The sequence below is a fragment of the Budorcas taxicolor genome, chromosome 20 (genome assembly GCF_023091745.1).
Source record: "Budorcas taxicolor isolate Tak-1 chromosome 20, Takin1.1, whole genome shotgun sequence".
NCBI classification, from domain to species: Eukaryota; Metazoa; Chordata; class Mammalia; order Artiodactyla; family Bovidae; genus Budorcas; species Budorcas taxicolor.
This window is the reverse complement of record NC_068929.1, coordinates 74572444-74587011: the sequence shown is the minus strand read 5'-3', so window position 1 is coordinate 74587011 and position 14568 is coordinate 74572444. Positions and strand designations below refer to the sequence as shown.

At 56.2% G+C, this 14568-nt stretch overlaps 1 protein-coding gene across 3 annotated transcripts in view; it reads left to right on the top strand.

Annotated features, from left to right (window-relative positions):
* Positions 1-14263, top strand: part of EXOC3 (exocyst complex component 3) — a 29340-nt gene extending 15077 nt beyond the window's left edge. For all 3 annotated transcript variants that reach the window (XM_052659089.1, XM_052659087.1, XM_052659088.1), the window contains 9 exons: positions 2530-2647; positions 2951-3076; positions 5533-5633; positions 7463-7573; positions 7652-7802; positions 8860-8982; positions 10964-11125; positions 11338-11465; positions 11807-14263. In XM_052659089.1, the coding sequence (XP_052515049.1) occupies positions 2530-2647; positions 2951-3076; positions 5533-5633; positions 7463-7573; positions 7652-7802; positions 8860-8982; positions 10964-11125; positions 11338-11465; positions 11807-11978 (1192 nt within the window). In that variant the 3' untranslated portion in view covers positions 11979-14263. The remainder of the gene's footprint in view (positions 1-2529; positions 2648-2950; positions 3077-5532; positions 5634-7462; positions 7574-7651; positions 7803-8859; positions 8983-10963; positions 11126-11337; positions 11466-11806) is intronic.
* Positions 14264-14568: the final 305 nt, after the last annotated feature.

Sequence of the window (14568 nt, the reverse complement as noted above, 5' to 3'; positions counted from 1 at the left end):
CCACAGGCATTGCCTCTGGCGGACGCGTCTCCTTCCTGGGCTGCCTGTGACCCGGGGTTGGGTTGTGCAAAGGCTCCTGTGCTTGAGGGGCTCCTGTGCCTGGACAGTGGTGAGCAGCTCAGCATTGCGTGTGCCCCGCGGTGACCCCAGGAGCAGGAGGTGTTGGCCGTCTAACCCAGCGTGGCTGCTGAAGGGGCCCCAGTCGCTCTCGTGGGCTTCCGACAACCCGAGTCTCATTTCTTCTCCGCTACGTGCGCAGAGAATCGGTCATGCTTTTGCTCTTTGGCCTTGAGGTTGTGTCACTCCATGAAGGGGTCATGACCTTTGTGCCAGCATTACTTTGAGGTTGGACTTGAAGAACAAGGTGGTGGTGGGGTGTTCTCAAAGTCTGTAAGGTTAGCTAGTGAGAGGGACGGAAAAGGCAGTGGCAGCCCACTCCAGCACTCTTGCCTGGAAAATCTCATGGACAGAGGAGCCTGGTGGGCCACAGTCCATGGGGTCGCTAAGAGTCGGACACGACTGAGCGACTTCACTTTCACTTTTCACTTTCATGCATTACAGAAGGAAATGGCAACCCACTCCAGTGCTCTTGCCTGGAGAATCCCAGGGACGGGGGAGTCTGTGGGGTCACACAGAGTCGGACAAGACTGAAGCGCCTTAGCAGCAGCAGCAGCAGCAGCAGTGAAAGGGAGGCACAGTTTATCCTAGCCTGTCTTGTCACTAATGTGTAGAAATTGAATCTCTTGTTTTAGTAGTAAGGTTTGGGGATTTTTTTAAAGTATTTTTTAATTGATACATTTTAATTTTATTAAAATTTATTTCCTTTTAAATTAAATTCTAATTGCTTTTATTCATTTGCTTGTTTGACTGTGCTGGGTCTTCGCTGTGTGTGAGCTTTCTCCAGGTGCAGAGGGTGGGGCCCCTTTGAGTTCTGGCGAGCAGGCTTCTCACCGTGGCGGCTCCTGCGGTTGTGGAGCACGGAGTCTAGGGGTGCGGACTTCAGCAGGTGTGGCGGGCAGACTTAGTTGTTCCACGGCATATGGCATCTTCCCAGATCAGGGGTTGAGCCAGTGTCCCGTGCGTTGCGCGGGAGATTCTTAGCCACCATGGAGGCCTGGTTTGGGGATTCTTTGCTTTGTGTTTTGCTTGTTGTTTGGTAGCTGCTTATAGTAAAGAACGTGTACGTGTGTACATTTCAGTACAGGAAAGGGTGAAGAGAAAGAAAACGTCTGTTGGTTGCGGCTGACGTACTTGTAGTGGCTGGGCGGGACTGGGGCCTCCGAGCTCCCTGTGTGCCAGCCGCCCACCACAGCCATCCCCAGTGCGCAGGCCCTGTGGGTCACCCCCAAGGAAGGCCTCTCACCGTCCCCTTCGCTCTGAGGCCTGGGGGGACTGTGCCTAGCGTCAGTCGGCCAGCCGGTGGGGAGCAGGACTTGAGTCTGGGGTCCGGGCCTCCGCCGTGCTCGAGCCACCAAGCTGTGGTGTGTGCACTGTGTGGCCAGCGTGGTCCAGGCATTGTTTCTCACGCACCATGCGGTGAGCACCGTCCTGTCGGTGGCGGTTCTTTGACAGCCTCCTATTGCTCATCGTGGTCTGTTGTGTTGGACTTTCTCAGGGGAAACATTGGGCTGTTTCCACACTGGAAACATGTTCCTGCAGAATTGAGGTTCTTGGGGCAGAAATAGTCTAGACTGTAGATGGTCTTTGGGTGTTTGCAGAGTGTCATGAGGTACTTCTTCACGCAGGAAGACCTGGGGTTCCTTACGGGTGTTGGATGCTGTTCATGCCTAGGGCTGTCATTCTGGACCCATGCTTAAGGAGTCATCGGAACAGTCAGCCCTGGCCTTCTGGGAACCCAGCCTTGTACCTCGCTTTCATGTTTTTTTGTGAAAGCTCTTTCCCAGCACTCGGTCCGCACTCCAGCCTCCTGGGCCCCCCGGGCCGGGTACAGACGTCAGGGTTAGCACCTGCACCTCGTGTCTAAACCCAGGGCTCATTTCCCAGCTCCCGGGGCCTCCTGCCTGCTGGGCCCTGCGCGTCCCCAGGCTGCCACGAGGGGCACACGGACCTCCCCTCCAGCCTCCGGGCAGATAGGGCGGCGGGAGGGGGCTGCCTCGCTCCAGACCTGGAGCTGAGTGAGCCCCAGCCCAGGAGCAGCCCTGCCGAGGGGTTCCCGCCTCCCTGGTGGTCAGTCTGTCTCATCCTCCCGCCTCCCTGGTGGTCAGTCCGTCTGTCTGTCTCATCCTCCCGCCTCCCTGGTGGTCAGTCCGTCTGTCTGTCTCATCCTCCTGCCTCCCTGGTGGTCAGTCCGTCTGTCTGTCTCTCCCGCCTCCCTGGTGGTCAGTCCGTCTGTCTGTCTCATCCTCCCGCCTCCCTGGTGGTCAGTCCATCTGTCTGTCTCATCCTCCTGCCTCCCTGGTGGTCAGTCCGTCTGTCTGTCTCTCCCGCCTCCCTGGTGGTCAGTCCGTCTGTCTGTCTCTCCCGCCTGCTGGGTGGTCAGTCTGTCTGTCTTGCCCCACTTTGCCACAGCGTGGAGATGATGGGGAACGCGGAGCTGGCCCCCGAGGTGGACGTGGCCCTCCTGGAGCCTTTGCTCTCTGCAGACGTGGTCTCTGCGCTGCTCGACACCTACATGTCCACGCTGACCGTGAGTCACGGTTGGTCCCACATGGGGCTGGGGCGGAGGGAGGGCGGCCCCTTCTGGATTGGGCGGAACCTGCTCCGCTGGAGGATGGACCTGCCTGTCCCCTGGGCTGAGACCAGCTGCCTGGACGCGCAGGGGGCCTGCCCGCCTCCAGCGCTGAGCGGAGGGGCGGGTGGGCGGGCGGGGCAGGGCACCTCCTGAGCCCTCAGGGCCCAGGGAGAGGGGCAGCGGGCAGGCTGCTCTGAAGCTGCTCCCCCGAGATGGGGCGTCGACTCCACGGCCGTCCCTGTTCTCCCTGCGGCTCAGTCCAACATCATTGCCTGGCTGCGGAAGGCCCTGGAGACCGACAGGAAGGACTGGATGAAGGAGACAGAGCCCGAGGCCGACCAGGACGGCTACTATCAGACGACGCTGCCTGCCATCGTGTTCCAGGTGCGGGGCCAAGGGGCCTCACACACACCCACACCCACACCCACACCCCACACACACCCACCCCACACCACCTCCAGCCCCCCGTGGGGCCTCTAAGGGCCTCACACACACACACACAGACACACCACACACACACAGACACACACACACACACACACACACCCCCCCCCCCACACACACACCCACACCCCGCATGGGGTTTCTAGGGGTCTCTCTCATACACAAACCACACCACTCCCCAACCCCATGGGGCTTCTAGGGGCCTCTCACACGCAGACGCACACACACACACACACACACATTACCCCCGCCCCCCGCGGGGGCTTCACACATACACAGCTGCATGCTGGCCTCAGGGAGAGCCTTTTTCTCTCCAGAGCTGGGGAGCCAGGGGTCAGGCTCGCCAAGTAGTTTTGCCCTTGGTCACAAAACCTTACGTCTTCTGTGTTCCTAGTGGTTTTTTATTTCAAACTCGAAGCGATTGGGTTGGCCAAAAAGTGCTTCAACTTTTAAATAAAAGACACATTTTTCATTTTCACCAAGAACTTTATTAATCAACATATTCACTGTTCCACTACCTTCTGCCATATATCCAGGCAAGTTCATAATCCCATCTTCCCAAAAGTTTTTATCTTTTTGAGCAAAGAGCTGTTCCAGTTCCTTTTATAGTCTTCCAGAGAACTGAAATTGTTTCCATTAAAAGAGTTTTATACAGACTGAAATAAATGGCAGTCTGAAGGTGCATTGTCTGGTGAACACAGCAGATGAATCAGAACTTCTCATCTAGGCTGTAACTCTTTTTGCCTGATCATCAGAGAAACATGTAGGTTTATGTCATGCTGGTGGAAGATGACGCATTTTCTGTTGACTAATTCCAGACACTTTTCATCGAGTGTTGCTTTCAGTTGGTGTAACTGGGAGCAGTACTTGTTGGAATTGTTTGGTTTCCAGAAGGAGCTCATAGTAGAAGACTCCCTTCCAGTCCCACCATATACACAACATTGCCTTCTTTGGATGAAGACCAGCCTTTGGTATGGTTGGTGGTGGTTCATTTCGCTTTTGCCACAGGCTCTCATCTGTTGCATGTTATCGTATAGGACCCACTTTTCACCATCTGCCACAGTTTGTTTCAACAATGAAACGTTTTTGTTATGTAGTATGTGGATATATAGTCAAGAAGGTTTTTTTCAGTTAAATTACATGGCACCCAAACATTGAAGTGATGAACATAACCAGTCTGGGGCAAATGATTTTCAGCGCTTGATTTGGATATTTTGAGTATGTTGGCTGTCTCCCATGTGGTGGAACATTGACTGTTCACACAATTAATGTCTTGATATGACTGCTGTTAACTTCAGCCAGTCTGCCCCCCTGTGGAGCGAGAAATCTCCAGCACGAAACTTCGCAAACCACTTCCCATTCCATCAGTCACAGCACCTTTGCCATACATCTGCATAAGTCTTTCTGCCGTTCAGTTGTGGTTTTACTTCTTTTGAAGTAGTAAAACATAATATGCCAAAAAATTACTTTTCTCTTCCATTTTCACCGTTAAAATGGCTTCACAAAAATTCACCGATTATTAAAGAAGGAAGACGCGCGCGCTGATGTGAAGCTGTCTGGATGCAGCCTAACAGGATTGCTTGAGTGAAATTAGAGGCAGGCAAGTGCTCCTAGAGCCGTCTTATGGAAAAGCAGACAGTTGCTGTGGCCGGCCCATCAGTTGCGCTGTCTGTCTGGCGCTTACTTCCCGAGGTGACTGGCCTGGGCGACTCTCACGTGATGTACTCTGGCGGAGTCCTGTGGGTCTAGGGTGATCATGCGCTCTTATGATCAGTCTGGACTTTGACGCCTGCTGTGTCTCGAGTGTGCTTGCCTGCCCCCTCCTGGCCTGTCCAGTCTCCTTTCAGAAGTTGCTGGCCTTGTTCACACATGCTCCTGCTGAAACACGGAGCTGGGCCCTGCGTGGCCTTGTTGGTCCCGGGCGTGTTAGGCCCACCCTCTCCTTATTTGGAGACTGATGTCCTGTGATGACGGGGGGCAGGCTCTGCCTTCCGGTCCTTCCCCACCTGTCCTCATCTGGCGCCCCCGCTCCAGGGTATATTCTCCCAGCTTCAGGGTGTATTCTCCCAGTTCTTCGTAAGGAACCCATGTGCCAGGACCAGTCCCCGTGTGACCTCAGCTACCCTGGCCCCCATCTCCTGTGAGAATGTGTGTTTCCCCTGGGGGAGGCCAGCTTGTCTATAGGTGATCAGGAAATGGTTCACTGGGCTTCTTTTTTCAACCTGCTTAGAAAGTTTTGTGTGTTTGTTGGATTAACTTTGTTATTTTTCAAGTGGCTTCGTTTTTTTCTCTGAATTTCGATTGTCCTAACTACCAGTTAACTTCTTGGGGACTGATATGGGAAACTTGTATCCTCGTGACTTTATATCAAAGTTCATAAGTTCTTCAATTTTTAGATGTTCGAGCAGAACCTTCAAGTTGCTGCTCAGATAAGTGAAGATTTGAAAACAAAGGTACTAGTTTTGTGTCTTCAGCAAATGAATTCTTTCTTAAGTAGGTATGTATTCTTACCAGTGTGCTAATTATAAAGTGTATTTTTTTTTTCTTTTAATGAAAAGCTAAACTGTGTTGATCTTAGTCTGGCTAGTATTGAAAAGAATTTAAGGCTGCACTCATCATAGTCAGCTTCTTCTGCTATTTAGAACTCACACCCTGCCTTTCTATCTGCCTTTTTTGTGGGTGCACCCCCTGGGGTCCCGGTGGGGGGGTGCTGAGCGTGGGGAGGGGGGCTGGAGGTCCTGCCAGGGTGGAGCGGGGGTCTCCTCCAGACTGCCTTCCTGGTGTCTGATTTCCTGGGGGGCTGCCCTCAGAAGGAAGGAAGGTACTCAAAGACCAGTACCTCACAGGGATGCCTGCACCTCTGAACTGTTCATGAAGGAGATTTTCAGACACAGACAGAAGCAGCGTGACACAACGGCTGCTCCACCCACTGTCCAGCTCCAGAGCCGTCCGTTTAAAGCCACTCTGGGCCTCACCTGGTTCTCTCCCCTCATTGTGCTGAAGCACACTTAACTCGGAGGAAGATGTGGGCCCTGGAGGGCGGACCCCACTGCAGCTACAGGTGCACAGGGCACCTCCCAAGCGGCCGTCCTGCCCGTGGTCCCGAGTCCGCAGCTTCAGCCAGCCTCAGCTCCCGTTGTGCAGCGGGCATGGCGACTGAAAAAAAATGCACGTGGCTGTGAACCTGTGCAGTTCAAACCCACGTTGTTCAGGGGTCAGCCGTGCTTGACTGCGGATGCCAGACCCTGTGGCCTGGCTCACCTGCTTGCCTGCCCTGACCTCAGTGCTGTTCACTCGCACACAACAGCCACGAGCGGCCGCTGGCCGCCCGCGGCGCCGCGCTACGTTTGGGGTCCCCACTGGTGTTGGACCTGCCTGCTCACAGGTGTATATCCAGGCTGGGTCAGTGGACGGCCTGCCCCCTGGGCCCCTGGCCCGTAGAGACCACACGCCCTCCTGTCCGCTCCCAGGGCCCTCCCACCAGGCCTCAGGCTGCTGTCTGCCCCGGGCCAGGCACTGACTCCAAAGGCTGAGGCCCCTCTGTGTCTCCTCACTGCTGGGCCGGAACGCAGCAGGCCCATGTCCTCCGCACTCCTGCCCTGGTGGCTCAGGTGCCGACAGCCCGGCCCTGCACGCGTCCCCGTCGGCCTCCACCCGCAAGAGTTGTGCCCTGAGTTGGGCGTCTTGTTGGGATTCTTCTGTGAAGCTGACACTCTGCTCGTGAGCCTCAGCTGTGTGGTTAACTGAGCCGTGCTTTGGGCAGAACCGTGGAGTTAATGCTTAATTACTCCCCTTTAGTCACCTTTTCCGTTTGCTCCTTCCTGAAGAGCCTCTGGAAGCATCACAGATACGCAGGTGTGCTGTGGTCTTCTGCTACTGTGTCTTGAGAATCTCCAGAAAATGTTCAGAAGTGAAGTGTGCCACCATCTCAGTTTCTGCTCCTGACATCTTAAAGTCTGATGTATTTTTAGTTTGACTTCTTTGGGGAAAGTTTCAGAAAAGGACGTTTTATCTAACATTGGATCATATTCCCAACACTACTGTATGAGTTTCTAGGCGAGTTACATGTCAGGTAAAATAATACTTTCCCAGTTACAAACGTTTCAGAATATTTGTATAATCAGAATATGGAGCCATAGTTCAAGGCCTGATATGAAATTTGTAATAATCTGTTTTAATTGATGAGCTGCTGTTGGCATAGGTCGCTCCCTCACCCCCAGCCCCGCAGTCTTTCAGTCTGAGCCCCCGCTGAGGTGCCAGGGGTGGGCCTGTCTGCTGGGCGTGGTGCCGGCCGCGCCGGGCCGTGCTGACCGCCCGGTTCCGCAGGTACAAGGAGGAGGCGCAGCTGTACAGGGACGAGCATCTGCGGGACCGGCAGCGCCCGCACTGCTACGTGCAGTACATGGTGGCCGTCGTCAACAACTGCCAGACCTTCAAGTGAGCCGCGGGCGCGGGCGGGTGTGCAGGCGGGGGCGGCGGGCGCGCGCCTCACGGCACCCTGTCTGTCTCCTGCAGAGAGTCCATAGTCAGCTTAAAAAAGAAGTATCTGAAGCACGAAGCGGAAGAAGGCGTGTCTCTGAGCCAGCCGAGCATGGATGGGGTTTTGGATGCCATTGCCAAAGAGGGCTGCAGCAGCCTGCTGGAGGAAGTCTTCCTGGACCTAGAGGTGGGCACCCTCTCCCCCGCCCCGCGCTGGGCCCTCCCGACACGATGTCGCATAGACACGCTTCCAGGAAGTGTCCCGTCGGTTTCGGGGTGGGAGCTGGTGGTGGTCACTGGCAAGTACTGGACTGAGCCGAGCACGGCGCATAGTCAGGAGTGAGGCCCAGGCAGGTCACCTGAGAGGCGTGGAGTGTGACGAGCACGTGAGTTTACATGGAAATGGCTCATGTTATACAGGGATGGCAGGAACGAGGATGTCCTGGAAAGCAAGAGTCATGATGCCTTGGGTCCTGCAGGGAGGAGCTCGTGGGGTTATGGGCGGCATGTTTCGTGAGGTCTGTCTCAAAAATGGTTAGAAAACAAACGAACCGTTTAAAAGACAACATAGTAGAGAGAGAGACAAAGGACACGAGGAACATGCCACAGGAAAGGGAGTGACCTACGTCCTGAGTAGGAGACAGGACGCCCAGTCTTGCCGATCTTCTAAGAAAAGTAGATTAAGACGATGTTTGTGTTGCTTACGGGGATGGCGTGGATTAAGAACATTTGTACCGCACAGTGATAGGGCTTGAGGAAAAAAAAGACTCTTGTATTCTTTGTAGCACTGTGAACTGCTGTGGTTTGGGGAGCAGTTGGTATAAGTGTTGGAGGCAGCAGTCATGAGGGTTGTAATTTGCTACCTTTTGACTGAGCAGTTCTGGTTTGGGGATTTCACCTGCAGAAACATACAGATTCAAAAAAAAAAAAATACATTCACGGGAGCCTTCTTTGTAATTGAAAAATGAGACATTTTAAATGTCTGTCAGAATTGAGCACATGAGTTACAGAGCATACGCACAGTAAATAGATGGAGTCAGTTCAGGTGAAACATTCACACACACGCCTCCTTCGGGTGTAGGGTAAGTCTCGTGTGGGTCGTGTGTGTATGTAGAGTTTCTGCACGAGTGTGGCGGTCATGATCACAGCCTCAGGCAGGTGTGCGAAGGTGGACTCCTGGCTCCCCTTCCCCTCTCCCCATGATGGGCCAGCGCAAGGGTGTGACCTGTGGTTTCTGCTTCCAGCAACATCTCAATGAACTGATGACAAAGAAGTGGCTGTTAGGGTCGAACGCTGTAGACATCATCTGTGTCACTGTGGAAGACTATTTCAATGATTTTGCCAAAATTAAGAAGCCGTATAGAAAGGTAAGAAAGATCAAGGGGCCCCATGTGGTCTCAGTCCCCAGGCATCTCCTGTAGAATCTGGTGTCATTAACTCTCAGGGTGAGAACTCAAGGGTGTTTTGTGCCCCAAGCAGGTTGGAGACACTGGTGTCTCAAGGCAGAGGCAATGGGGCGTCCACCGTGCTGCCCAGGGCTACACCGCACAGCTGCAGGCCCAGAGCCCTGTGGCAGTGGGCCCGAGCGAGGGTGGGGTACCGGCCACGGCTCTGATGAGAGGCCGGGAGCCGCTGCACGTCTGTGCTCTGGGCCCGGCGGGCAGCGATCAGCACAGGGCTCACCGGTCCCTCCGGGCCCCATGAGACTCCCCCGTCCCCATTCAGGGGTCAGGCAGCCGCTGGGGAAGCTCAGGGATAATCTTCAGGGCCTGGGGTGGTTTTTGCCGTTGTTGCTTTAAAATCAGGGTTTCCATTTCTGCCTTGCGGAAGCACGAGTGCTTCGATACAGGGAGCTCAGGCCCAGACACTCAGAGGCGGTCTCCAGGCCCCCTCAGGGCCCCGTGGAGATGCTCGTCACGTCTGTGAACAGCGTCGCCCTGCGGTTTCCTGTCTGGTCCTCGTGTCTTCGTATCTTCTCGTCTTGCTGCCCTGGCTGGGACCCCTAGGGAGGGGCATCTTTGCCCCTTGAAAGTTTAAATTCTGAAAGTTTTGAATTTGAAAGTTTAAATTCCAAGTCTGCCATCAGAGTAATGCAGGGAGTATCTGGTGTTTTGGTTTTTTGTGTTTATTTAGGCTGCCCTGGGGTCCTCACTGTGGCTCGAGGGCTCTAGAACGTGCAGACTCAGTAGTTGCCTGTGTTTAGCCGCAACATGTGGGATCTTAGTTCCCCAGCCAGGAGTCTAACCCAGGGCCCCTGCGCTGGGCGCAAGGAGTCTTAACCACCGGACCTCTAGAGGAGTCCGTACCCTGACAGTCCCGTCTCAGTGTCGGGAGCTTCTGGTGGTTCGAGGTGGGACCATTTCGTTCAGTTTTGGATTTCTTGTTGCTTGTAGTTTTTGGTTCCACCTTTTGTTTTTTTGAACCTTCTGTGCTTTGATCTGACAGTGACGTGTAACGTGCTCAGCCTGGGCTTGTGGCTCGCCCTCTCTATGGGATCGTCTGCTCTGCCGAGAGCCTGGCCTCACCCGGGTCCCTGAGGGGCTGGGCGCCGTCTTACTTTGTCTTGTTTGGGGCCCTTGGGGTCCCCCTCGCGTCCGTGCGGGGCAGGGGCTTCCCGGCGTCCCTGGTAGAAGGGGCTTCTCATGTCTCGGGGCCCTGATGCTGTGTCGTGTCAGCACTTTTGTGCTCACATGTCCACAGGTGACTTGCCTGAGGTCTTTGTGTCACTGAGGGTGGGCTCCGCAGAGAACCACAGCCTTCTCCAAAATGCTCCCAGAGTCGTACTGTCTGCAGAGACCGGTGTTGAGGAGCCCTCTGAGCAGGGGTGTGAGGTGGGAGGGGCAGAGCAGGGGCGTGAGGTGGGAGGGGCAGAGCAGGGGCCTGGCCAGAGCCCAGTCCTCCCATCAGCTCCACACTCCCCCTGAGCTGAGACGCTCAGAGGTGTGTGCAGGCCCGGCAGGGCAAGGAGACCAGCCCCAGTGCCCCCGGGCGGCCTGCGAGCCCATGAAGGGGTCTCAGTCTGGCAGGCCCAGCTGCCGCCCACCGCCTTGCCCCCGCAGGAAGCACTCGGCAGCGGGTTTGTGCCCAGAACATGTCGGGCGAGGCTGCAGGCAGGTGCCCCCGCGGGCGCTTTATTCTAGGACAGGCCTGAGCCGCAGGGCGCCCGGCGGCGCCAGCTTCTGGCTTCGGCCCCGTGGCTGCTGCGCCTGCCCTTTTCCCAGACGTGAAACAAGGTGAGCTTGCTGCCCTGCTAAATGCAAGTTCGTAAGAAAGCCTCAGAAGAGCTCAGTTTGTAGACACTGAAATTGTGTCACTGAGACGGGAAGGCTGACCGCGCCCCGTCCGCAGCGGATGATCGCTGAGGCGCATCGGCGCGCGGTGCAGGAGTACCTGCGGGCCGTCATGCAGAAGCGCATCTCCTTCCGCGGCGCCGAGGAGCGCAAGGACGGCGCGGAGCGCATGGTGCGCGAGGCCGAGCAGCTGCGCTTCCTCTTCCGCAAGCTGGCTTCCGTGAGTGCTCCGCCTCTTCCGGCTGGGACCTGCCAGGCCTGGGGGCGGGGGGCGGGTGCTTAGTGTCCCCGTCCGTCAGAGGGCTCGGGCTGCCCCGCTACCCCTTCCTGAGCCCTCTCTGGGGAGCAAGTCCTGAGGGGTTGCCGTGAAAGAGGCGGGTGCTGGGCAGAGCCCCGGGCACACGCGCCACTCAGCGCCCTGCCGTCCCGCAGGGCTTTGGCGAGGAGATGGACAGCTACTGTGACACCATCATCGCTGTCGCGGAGGTCATCAAGCTCACGGACCCCTCTCTGCTCTACCTGGAGGTCTCGACTCTGGTCAGCAAGTACCCGGACATCAGGTGCCAGCAGAGTCTCTCCTGAAGTCGCTGGGGAGGGCGAGGGTCCCAGACGTTCGTTAGGTGGGAGCCCCCGCGGTGGGGGGAGTGCAGCGGCTCTGGGCCTCTGTGAGGACCCTGAGGCCTGCAGATGGCAACGTGGGCAGAGTGTGCTTCAGAGACGGTAGTGAGGCGCTCGAGTCACCGTGCTGGGCGTCCCTGGGGGTGGTGTGCCAGGGGAAGGTAGCCAAGCAGACAGCTTTCTGGATCTCATCCTGTGCTATCTCCGGGCCCTCCTCTGTGCTAGCGGGGGAGGGAGGTAGGGGCTGCCCTGCGGCTGCACCCTGATGCCCTCTCGCCCCCAGGGACGACCACATCGGGGCACTGCTGGCCATGCGGGGGGACGCCAGCCGGGACATGAAGCAGACCATCATCGAGACATTGGAGCAGGGGCCGGCCCAGGCCAGCCCCGACTACGTGCCCATTTTCAAGGATATCGTGGTTCCCAGCCTCAACGTGGCCAAGCTCCTCAAGTAGCCGGTGTGACCCTGGCCTCAGACTGCCGCGCGTCAGAAAGCACTCCCCTCCCCACCCCCAACCCTGTGTGCACACTTCCAAACTATTACTGGACAAAAACGCTGAACTGCTATCAGGGACTGACAGCTTTTTGCCACCACCTCACCAGTGATGACCTTGCAGACCCGCCCAGAAGCCACTTTGGGGTTTCAGATGCCTGAGGTCAAGGTCAGGCGGAAGCAGACCTGCCAGCAGGCAATGCGGTGGGTGTGGTAGGTGAACCCGCAGGCAGGTGGACGATGCCAGGAGGCACACCCAGCGGATTACAGGCCTGCACCTGAAGGAACAGGGAGCCCTGGGTGAAGTCTTGCCTCTGACGCCGCCCTGCTGGACACGGCTCTTGGCCCGCACTCCGAGGGAGCTGCGGGATGGCTCCGGCACTCGCCCCGCTCCTCCTCACAGACAGTGTGTGGGTGCTGGGCGGCTCTGAGGACCCTGTCCTTCCTCACCCGTCTAGAACCAGAGCGCATGCCATGCTGTTTCCTCCTCAGGAGAGGCAGAAAATTCGCATGGAGGGCTCTCTGCTCAGAGGAGTTACACACAACCTTGGAGATGGGAGAGGCGGTTCCCACAGCCGATCCTGGTGGGAGGACTGTCTCTCTGGAGGACTCGCAGCCTAGATGGAGACGTGAGAGGCGGTTCTCACAGCTGACCCTGGCACAGGAGAGGCCTGGCTGTCTCCCAGGCTTCCTGCCAGCTGCTCTCTGCTAGCACGTCAGTCCAGTCCAGCTCCTTCTCAATCAGACTGAGAGTCTAGGATTCAGTCGTGCAAGGGTTCTGGGTTAGTGAAGTTGAGTGTTAGCAGTCATTAGTGGTTGCTCCTCGTGATAATGAAAATACGTTTGTTTTTCCACTTAATGGGAGAATTTTCACTCTGAGTTACTTCTTGAGTAAATACCCACGGTGACTGCAGATTGTGGCGGCTGACCCAGGTGACCGGCCCTGTGGTGGCCACCACACGCCTGCACCATGGTGGGTCCTGAGCTGAATGCTGGACACCACCACATTCCGAGGGCATCCCGATGTGCTGGGTGGCGTGGTGGGGGCCACTGTGGAGGGCCGCTCCTGGTGGGCGGATATGGTGTCCACACTGACGCCCAGGGAAGGGGCGTATCCAGGTCACTCAGTGCAAGGCCCGCGGGCACCTGTGCTGAAGGCCAGCATCTGCCCCTTGCTCAGGCCCCATGTGCCTGCTGAAGGAAGTGGGTTCAACGGTGGGCAGCTTGGGCTCACGGTGGGAGCTGACTTCACAGACACATCGAGTCTTGGCATTGTTTGTAGAAACACTGCTGTTCAGTGGAAGCACATCTTTCAAGTCGGGAAATTTCAGACTCAGGTTTATTTAGCAGGTTTCCAAGACACCGGGGAGAAGGGTCCTGACCGCACGTGCTCGCCACACTGCCTGAGGTGCTGTCCCGTGCACCTGCCTCACGCAATCTGCGCTCCCGTAACGAGGACACGGAGGCAGACCCTGGAAACGGGGCTGGGTTTCTTCCTCTGCTGAGGACCTCAGTCAGGGCTAGTGGGCAGCACGGGTGTCCAGCTGCCCTGAGGCCCTCCTGCATGGGAAGAGGCTGTGAGTCCCTAAGCAGACATGACTGTTCTGACAAGGTGACTCCCAGTGAAGACGGTCGTGGTGAGGCTTCTGCCAGCCTAGGACCACCAGAGGCTGCAGAGGCCGGAGGACTCACCTACAGGGCTTAGGGGGCGCAGCCCTGGCCCCCCTGCCCTGATTGCCAACTCCAGCAATAAGTGTTGTGTTTTGGGGTGGGGGTCAGCTGCAGGAAAAAGCCCCCTGCTTGCTGGAGACTATGCTTTCCATCAACATGGAAAGGGCTGTAGTTACTGAGTTCTCTTAGAATGTCTATGGCCTAGATTTTGACTTGCTATAGCGTTTTTTTTTAATTAATTTCTTTTTTATTGAAGGATAATTGCTTTACAGAATTTTGCTGTTTTCTGTCAAACCTCAACATGAATCAGCCTTAGTTACATGTATATCCCCTCCCTTTTGAAACTCCCTCCCATCTCCTTCCCCCGACTCATCCCTCTAGGCTGATACAGAGCCCCTGTTTGAGTTTCCTGAGCCGTGCAGCACATCGCTAGCTTCTTTATACGGTAAGATTTCAGTGGACTTCCTGGTGGTCCTGTGGTTAGGGATCCACCTTCCAATGCGGGGGATGTGGGTTCAGTCCCTGGTCAGGGTAGGAAGTGACAGAGCAGCTAAGGCTTCGCAGCAGCAAAAGATCCTGTGTGCCATAACTGGGACTCAATGCAGGAGAAAATAAACAATTAAAATAATGTTAGAAAATTCAACTATTAAAAGGTGTGTCTCTGACAGGGAGGCCTGGAGGGTGACCCACAGGAGAAGACTGCCAGCCCCGGGCGGCTCCACCTGGGGGCTGGGATCCACTGGGACATTTAGGGCCAGGTCTACCCACAGTGGCCACAACACTGGAAAAGTCAGTTTTCATTCCAATCCCAAAGAAAGGCAATGCCAAAGAATGCTCAAACCACCGCACAATTGCACGCTAGTAAAGTAATGCTCAAAATT